The sequence below is a fragment of the Sardina pilchardus genome, chromosome 7 (genome assembly GCF_963854185.1).
Source record: "Sardina pilchardus chromosome 7, fSarPil1.1, whole genome shotgun sequence".
Lineage (NCBI taxonomy): Eukaryota > Metazoa > Chordata > Actinopteri > Clupeiformes > Clupeidae > Sardina > Sardina pilchardus.
Genome location: NC_085000.1, coordinates 25,075,139 through 25,084,558, shown reverse-complemented (window position 1 = coordinate 25,084,558; position 9,420 = coordinate 25,075,139). Strand labels below are relative to the sequence as shown.

General features: G+C 46.0%; 1 protein-coding gene across 1 annotated transcript in view; it reads right to left on the bottom strand.

Annotated features, from left to right (window-relative positions):
• Nucleotides 1-498: 498 nt before the first annotated feature.
• nol4la (nucleolar protein 4-like a) overlaps nucleotides 499-9,420 on the bottom strand; it is a 41,229-nt gene continuing 32,307 nt past the window's right edge. The window contains exons 6-11 of the mRNA XM_062541463.1: nucleotides 6,105-6,388; nucleotides 5,623-5,802; nucleotides 3,318-3,506; nucleotides 2,613-2,732; nucleotides 2,046-2,235; nucleotides 499-1,396 (exon numbers count right to left, since the gene is read on the bottom strand). Coding sequence (XP_062397447.1) covers nucleotides 1,176-1,396; nucleotides 2,046-2,235; nucleotides 2,613-2,732; nucleotides 3,318-3,506; nucleotides 5,623-5,802; nucleotides 6,105-6,388 — 1,184 coding nt within the window. The 3' untranslated portion in view covers nucleotides 499-1,175. The remainder of the gene's footprint in view (nucleotides 1,397-2,045; nucleotides 2,236-2,612; nucleotides 2,733-3,317; nucleotides 3,507-5,622; nucleotides 5,803-6,104; nucleotides 6,389-9,420) is intronic.

The window sequence follows — 9,420 nt, the reverse complement described above, 5'->3', positions numbered from 1 at the left end:
ATGCATGAATTCAAAAGTGATAAACTATACAAAACAAAAAGACGACTGAGAATGAGGCATGAATCAAGACCCGTCACCCAAAACATCATTAGAGGATGACGATGGATGCAATGATGAGTTAAAGGGCTATGGAATCAATCTAGAGCTACATTTAAGTCTTTATGACAGAAGACAGACTGCTGAAACCTGCACTACATCTCACCCTGGCTGTATCCACACCATCTGTTTTTTCTTTCTGTTGATTTCACAGGTTTGTTGTTGAGCCTTCCACCCTGCCTCTATTTCCCCCTTTACATCTGAGGATCTGGGTCTGGAACAGCTATCTCGGCCCTGTCTACGAGATGTGTCATTTCGCGGTAGTGATCTGGGGAGGACAGCAGCTGTGCTACACGTACAAGGCGATGGTCTGGTCCAATGAGATGCCACGGGATTGTCAGAAGACCGAGCGTGTGTATGTGTGTGTGTGTGTGTGGGGGGGGGGGGTCGGCTTGTGTTTCTATCGTAACGGTGCTGAGTGCAATGCATAGGTCCACGAGCGAGGAGCTGCACATCCACCTCTGAGCCCAGCAGGGAACCAAAGCAACGAGAGGCTGAGAGAGCTGGAAGTGGCGAGAACAGTCTGAGTATTTGTTTTTTTTTCTTAAAAAAAAAACTGTTTGTTTTGAGTGTGAAAGCCAAACAGCACCTCCTCCTCTTCACCTACAGTACCACCTCATCCTCTTCACCTATCATCTCTTCCTGTTCTCTTCGAGGTGGGAGAGAGGCTTTTCTTTTTCTTTTTGCTCTTCCCCTCCTCTCCAGAAAACAAGAGTTGGCTTGCAATGACCGTGGTGATGGCAAAGATGGAATACATAGAGAAAGAGAGAGAGAGAGAGAGAGAGAGAGAGAGAGAGAGAGAGAGGACTGTTTCTGAACGCGTGCATCTGTGTGCTTGTGTGTCTTCACTCCGACTCCGTCACTGTCACACGTAAACGTCCGGGCAAAAAAAAAAAATGAGTGAGACAGAGCGTGTGTGTGCGTGCGTGTGTGTGGAACGAGAGGCAGGCTGACACCAGGTCACCACCACGTTCGGAGTGGTTCGGTTCGGCACGAATTGGCTCGGTTTGGTCCGGCGTGTATAATGTGTGTGTGTGTGTGTGTGTCTGTTTGAGAGTGTGTATGGGTGCGCCCCGGGCTCAGTTCTGCTGGAGGATCAGGTTCTCGAGCTCGTCGGCGGAGCGAAGCAGGAAGGCGGCAGACTCGCGGTAGCCGGCGATGAGCTGTCGCACGGCCGTCACCTCGGGAGCACTCAGCTGGGCGGAAGCCCCGCCCCCACCCCCACCCTGACCATGACTGTTGGAACTGGAGGAGGTGGAGGAGTTGGAGGCCAGGGACTTCATACTTAGATCTGTGGGACCTGGAGAAATAAATTAGGAGAGAGAGAGAGAGAGAGAAAGAGAGAAAGAGAGGGAGAGAGAGGGGGAGAGAGAGAAAGAGGGAAAGAGAGAAAGAGAGGGGGAGAGAGAGAGAGAGAGAGAGAGGGAGGGAGAGAAAGATGGGGGAAATAAGAGAAAGCAAGAGTGAGTAAACAACAAAAAGGCTTGAAAGCAAGAGAGTGCAGGACATTTCAGTATTAAACGCAGTATTAGCTTCACAGTAGCTAAATGAGACTGTCTATAAAGCTGAGGCTTCAGGGTTGAGGGAGGTCCTGGGAGGGAACAAGAGGGAACGAGAGGGATTCAGGGAGAGATCCGCTACATCAGGGAAAGAGCAGCTCTATCGAAATTAGAAGATCTGCTACGGCGCTACATCTCAGACTTGATGTTTGTCAGGATATGGGACTACGGCCAACTACCTACCTATACACACATTCACACACAGATACATACACACACTCTTTCGCTTTTGTAAGGACACATGCATTAGACACACACACTTGTGTGCATGGATGGATGCACAGACACACACACACACACACACACACACACACACACATACTCTTGCTCCCCCTCCTCGTCAAACAAACCCTCTCATTCCCTCGACCAGGCGGAGTAACAGCCAATCACCATTGCTCTGTGTTGTGCCGCTGTTCTGCAGGCTGCCACCAAGGGCCCCGTAACCACGGAAACTGTAATTGAGCCCACCGTTGGTGTAGAGCTGGTCCTGGGAGTAGGCAGAGGCGGCCAGAGCAAAGCCTGAGTGGGCCAGAGCGGCCGGGTCCCTGGAGCTGGGCTTATCTATGGAGATCTGCTCGTCCTGAGGGGGGGAGAGACAGAGAGAAAGGAGGGACTTTAAATATGCTGTCAGGGCGACTTCAAAAGTCGACACAAAACAGCCGAGGGTTACAAAAGTAGGCGCACAATCCTACAAGCAGGCATGCACGCACGCACATGCACGCACGCACTCACACACACACACACACACACACAGACACAGACACAGACACAGACACACACACACACACACACACACACACACACACACACACACACACACACACACACACACACACACACACACACACACTCACTCACTCACTCACTCACAAACACACACACAACCATTCACCACTTATCTGGTATGCACCCACATAGCAATTTGCCCATATTCCCATACAGTGCATATGCACTTACATTGGTCTGGTAGATGTCTAGTCGCATCCTCTTGGCAGCATTGCGTGACTCATTCTCACAGGCAGCAGCCAGGATATTCTCAGCCATGGCAGAGGTGAGGTGGGGAGGTGTGGGACGAGTCTGGGGTGGGGGGGAGGGGGTGATGACAAAACAGGAGAGGAGAGCATGGCAAGGAAAACAAAGTGGTGGGGGAAAGGAATGCACATTAAATTCGGTTATGAGAAATGCACCAATCCAACAACCGCCTAAAGTACAACAGCGTACTAGTCTGTATCTGTGAATATGTAAACGAATAGGCCTACAGTTACCACCCCACCCCCAAGCAATGTGCATGAGCATTGAAATGCAGCCCATTGCCTGAGTGACCATAAACACATTAAATAATCCATAAGTTAAGTCAAGGCTGCCACTAGAGGGCAGGAGTGTGCTTCCCAAATGTGCATTTCAATAATGTATGGAGAACAGTCTTTCCTACAGTATCCAGAATCTTTTGAATTCAAACAACAGGGAGAATTTTAGATTGAGCAACGAAATTTCATGTTCCAAGGGGAAAAGCCTGTGTGTGTGTGTGTGTGTGTGTGTGTGTGTGTGTGTGTGTGTGTGTGTGTGTGTGTGTGTGTGTGTCTGTGTGTGTGTGTGTGTGTGTGTCTGTGTGTGTGTGTGTGTGTGTGTGTGTGTGTGTGCCTCCATTATTTTTTTTCTTACCTCAAAGCCACTCTTCTTCATGCGGCGGCAGGACTTGAGGTAGGTGCGTATACGCTTGCGGGCGCGCTCCTGGAACTCAGGGAACTGGCGACTGCATGACTCGATGATGGCCTGGATCTTCTCCTTAGGCTGCTTGGAGATGGGCACCATGCGGTCCAGGTTCTCATCCACAAAGAGACGCACAAACATCTGCAGCAGGACAAGAGAAAGCACACGGATGAATGGGAGAAAAGTGAAAAAGAAATAAACTAGAGATAAACTAGAAGTGTCCATGAAAATGCAAAAATTGTGATGTAAAATGTAATGTTAAAACAGATAATGCAGAGATGAGTGACAAGGTGTTGCTAAGATAGACATGGTGGTTGCATAGTTTAATGAAAGGTGATAGTTTTTAAAGTTGAATGCAGATAGTTCTAAAGTTGTTGATAGCCCAATCATTTAATGCATGGTGTGCAAATATGGAAGTTAATACACAGATCGTTTAATTAATGTTGATAGATAGATATTTTCCAAGATAGCAAAATCCGATAGGCAGATAGCCGGTGGTGTGCCACTTGTGGTCCGCCATTGGACCACCATCTCTTAAAATTTCACTTCTCATGAATATTTAGAAAAGACATGACATGTTAAAATGACGAAGGAAGTATTTGAAAAGTTCAATGTAGATAGCGTAATGGATGTTGATTGACAAAATGTTTTATGGATGTTGATAGACAGATTGCTTAATGAATGTTGATAGATAGTTTAATGGGTGGATGGGTGAATGGTTTGAAGAAGATGGATAGAAAGTTGGATGAAAGGTGCCTTATATCCTTGTAGAATGGAGAGCGAGTTGGCCTAGTTGAGCAGATGATACAGGTGCAAATCAATTTAATTGGCCATTTATGATATCATAATGCAAATGCAACGTCTATGGGGACAATAAGCTTGTTTTTTGTTAATATCTCAAAAAGTATAAAGCTTACAAAAATACGAAAATATTAAAGTATAAAGTCTACGAAAAATACATTGCTCAAGCGTCCTTTTCAAGACTTTTAAACAAAGTTTCTGTGTTAAACGATTGAAGCTGGATTAGACACAGAAATGTTGGATAGAAGAAGAACAAGAAGAAGTAGAAGAAGAAGACTTCGGATAACAGAACAGTGCATTTCCATGCACTGTATTAAGAGAGGCAAAGATAGAGAAACAAACAAAGACAAACAAAAAGAGAGAACAACATTGTTTGTAGCAGCATGCATGGATATAGCGTACTGTATATTGAGAAAGGACAGAGGTGGTGAACAGTAACAGATGGAGAGATAGAGATAAAGAGAGAGAGGAAAGGAGAGAGGAAAGGAGAAAGGGCAAGAGGTTGAATACAGACACTGTGCTATGCCATGCACGTCTATCACAAAGAAAATACCTGTGATGTTTTTTTAATGAAAATACGCAGCAAACAACTTAAAGGAAGAGCCCTTGTACGAGCCAACATCAAACAAAAACCTTTCAACATTTTATAATGAGAGCCCGCAGAATGAATGCTTCCTTTAATAGACTACAGCGAGGAGTCCTCTTTTAAGGCAGCCCAGAACAAGGGACAAAAGACAAAGCTCTGAAAGACAACTACACTGATGAATTCTGGAACATGAGGGAGACGCCTTCTGCTGTCTGTTCTCTTCCATCAGGGAGGATGAGAAGCAGAGAGAATTCTGAAAGGGGTCCTGTGGGGGTCCGGCTAAACCCATATTATGCCAGACACATGCCTGTGTCCACAAAAGCTATTTCTAATTGAAACTGTATGTGTTCTCTTGTGCAAAAAAAAATGAGATGCTTTTCCTTTTGCACCTTTTCTTGTGCAATATTAGCGAGGGCTAGTTTCTGGGCTGAAACAAAAATTGCTCTCATGCTGTGCATAAATAGACGCCAGTTTCACATGTAGATCTGACTGAGCAGCACAAAATGAAAGACATCTCATTTAATGCATAGATTTATCAGGGGGTCTCACCATAGCTTGGCTATTTGATGTGGCAGTCTTTCAAATTCTGTGGGATGATTTTAGATGAGCTCGCTCAGTTTAGTTATTAAGCTGCTTTTCCCCCATGATATACTTTGGCTCAGTCTCATATTTCAGGCTAATTCCGTGCATTTCATGAGATGAGTTTATTGTCTAATGAAACTAATGCTATGACAATTACAAATACAAAAAAACCTCAGCGAAGGGTCTGTACAATCTCTATGACCTAATGGAAAAGTAGGGTCTCGAGAGTTGTGTTAAGGTGACAGCGCGATGGAGATAGAGTACAGATCAGAGGTCAGGGAGACGTACATTAAAGGCCTTCAGCCTCTCGGGGTCCAGGCCCTCTGGGATTTTATCACTGTCGTCATGGTCATCGTGCTCGTCATCATCATCGTCCAAGGCCTGGGCCCGGGCTGATGTCAGCTCCTCCGCACACATGCTCACTTCAGTCTTCACCGAGTCATAGCTCCCTGAGCTGTACTGAGGAGACTGCGGAGACACACACGCACACGCACACACACACACACACACACACACACACACACACACACACACAAACACACACACACAATCTTAGATTAGAAAAAAAGCACAGCATGATGCATGCTAAGCTCTTGAGAATAGGTTGAGAATATGTTTAAAACTCCTGATGTTCTATGAGTCAGCTCAACCACGAAACCCAATTATCTCAGATTATGACCATAAAACATGTCTGACTCCAATGTCTAACCCATATAAAACACAGCAGAGGCCTAGCCATTGGTACATCCGTCAGTGAATTTTGTCCCTACCTTGTTGCCATACTCTGACTTGACAGGGTACTTCCTGGTGGGCTCAGGTTGCACGGGCAGCAGCCGGTCTGTCACGCTAACGGGCTGCTGGTCTTCAGACGAGGAAGAGGAGGAAGTGGTGCTGAAGTCCAGCGGCGTCGCCACCGTCCCGTTCCCGTTCACCTCCCGGTACGGCAGAGACCCGTCGGCGGTTACCACAGAAACGACCCCAGGCACCACGGTGGCCCCAGGCAGGGTCAGGGCGGGGAGGCCGTTGGCACTGCCGTTCTCCGAGTACGAGTCATCTGAGAGAGAGAGAGAGAGAGAGACAGAGAGAGAAAGAAATAGACAGATGACCTTTATGTATTTATAATTTCATATATTTCCCCCGTAAACCTTCCTGTCTTGTCCATGTTGTCTTATCTATCCAACATATCTTATCTAACTTGTCCATATTACTTAAGCACATACATATATTTAGAGAAGAATTAAATGCTATTTACATTTTTTAATCAAGTGTATGGTAAATATGACTTTCCCATTTTCATTGGTATACAGAGACATATAGAGACATAGAATACATTTACGAGTCATTCATCAAGAATTACATTTAGGTAATTTGGAGCACTACAAATCATGCATGTGTTAATCTTGCCCTTGAGTACATGTGACTTCCTGCTATGAGATGATTATTAGGTCAACAATAAGAGGGAAGAGGAAGTGGAAAGGAAGTGGAAAATGTGCTTATATAACGACCAAAGTGCACATCGGGCCATACATCCATGCATGTATGTATGTGAGCATGTATATACATCTATATGTGCTGTGCGGGAGTGCAAATGTGTCTGCGTCCATGTGTGTGTGTGTGTGTGTGAGGGGGGAGGGGAGCCGTGCCGATGCTCTAGTTTCCAGCGTGGTGCTGAGCTGTCGCCGTGTGTGTGTGTGTGTGTGTGTGTGTAGGAGCAGGGGGCGGCAGCATCAGGGTCAACTGTCAAGTACTGTTGACTGGGAGGGGGGCAAAGGAAGAGGAGGGGCATGGAGGGAGGGAGAGAGTAAAAAATGGGTAAAGGTTAGGATGGAGGGGGTGTGGAAGAGGAGGAGGCTAGAAGAGAGCGATGGAGGGAGAAATAGAGTGAGGGAAAAATGGAGGGATGAGAGGAGAGGGAGAGGGGGCAAGGAGGGGTGGAGGAGAGGGGATAGGAAAGAAGGGATGAAATGGGTAGAGGTTAAAATGGAGGGGTTGTGGAAGAGGAGGCTTGACGGGAGCAGCAAAAAGTAGAGGGATGAGAAAACGGAGGGATGGGGAGAGCGGGAGAGGGGCAAGGGAGGGGGTGGGGGCAAGGATGGGGTGGAGGGGCAAGGATGGGGGTGGGGGGGCAAGGATGGGGGTGGAAAACGAGTGAAAGAAGGTCAGTTGACCTTGACAGGGGGAGCAGGGTTAGGGTTAGGGGCTGGAAGACAGAATGGCAGAGTGGGTTACACATACACACACACACACACACACACACACACACACACACACACACACACACACACACACACACACACACACACACACACACACACACAACACACACACACAAACACACACAAACACACACAGTACACACACACACACACACACACACACACACACCGATAAACAAGCTGCAGACACAGGCACTTGATAGTGATAGTGCGCTATGACAACACGCAGTTCCCTGTTCCACTCCCACTCCTCCCCAAACCCACTCCTATCTGCCAACCCCCTTCTGTTCTCAGCCTCCTGAGAGGCAGCCAGAGCAGATCCCCTCAAAGAGGCCAGCCAATCTCCTCACTGGCCTTATCTCTAGTGTTCACAGAGTCCCTCTCCTCAGGACCACACTACACACACACACACACACACTCTCTCTCTCTCTCTCTCTCTCTCTTCCATTCAAACAACCTCCCCACTCCTTTACAACCCCCCCCCCCCCCACCCCACCCCCACACACACATACACACACACATAAACAAGACCTCAGATACAAACACCATTATCCCCCATATACCACATAATTATTTGCAAACAGACATTGTTTTTTTTCTTCTTTTTTCGGGAAAGCATTTACGCACTCGCACAGTGCACTGACTGGTGCCTGGGGTGAGTAAGCGGATTGAGAGGACAGATGTGAAAGTCAGGTGCAAACACGGACCAGAGGAGATGTTTGCGGTGGGTTAGCTGCGGTTTAGATGGGGGATAAAGACCCTCCAAAAGAGAGAGGGCAGAGAGGGCTGCTGTAGAAAGCCTGCCATCAGAGAGTGGGTCTACACACAGGTCCCATTTCATGGATGGTGATGGGTTGTTGGGAATGACCTTCTGATACAGACATACACTCTTTGTATGGGGGAGAGGAGCTGTCCAGAACCTTGATTGGCCCATCGGCTGGAAAAGAACTCATTGAAGAACTTTTTGCTGTTGCCCTTAAACCCTGACCATGTCAAGGAAGAACTATCTTAAGCTTTGAAGAACCCTTTGTGAAGTGTTTACTTGCAGAATATTTCCGGATGATCTTACTGTAACACTTCAGAAGTTACTTCAGAAAGTGAATGGAGTCTGAGAACCAGTGTTGGGGAGTAACGCATTACATGTAATTGAGTTACGTAATTTAATTACAAAATAAATGTAACAATAATATATTACAGTTACTGTAGAAACAATTGTAATTCAATTACAGGTACTTTTGAAATTTTTCAAAATTACAATTTGAATTACATCTCAATATTGTCAGCAAAACTTTGCAAAGAAAATTGTATGTAAAAAGAACTGTTTCCCTCCACAGCCATAATTTGATACGGGACCTTCTGATAGGCTCTATCACGTCTACAGCGCCATCAGCGTAGGCCTACATGCCTGCCTGTAAACGTGTTATGATTATCATTATATTATCCTCAAAAAAAATGTGATGCCAATTCATGTATTGAATGCCCTTGCTGCCTTTTGCGCTTGTACAGAACTGCTCGGCAGCCTGTAGACCAAGGCCGAAATATTCGCATGGATTTGGGGACTATATATATCATTCAAAAATCGGAAAAGTAATCAAAAAGTAATCAAAAGTAATTAGTTACGTTACTCAGAAAAAGTAATTCAAATAGTTACACTACTATTACATTTTAAACAGAGTAACTTGTAACTGTAACTCATTACATTTCTAAAGTAACCTTCCCAACACTGCTGAGAACTCACAATTGGGAAATGTTTGCAATGCTTGCATTGCGACGGGCACTACCTTTGAAACCATTGGTCCAGCTTTACTAATCACATTGATAACGCTACTTCCTACTTCTCCCTAAACTTACAAAAACCAACAGCAACATT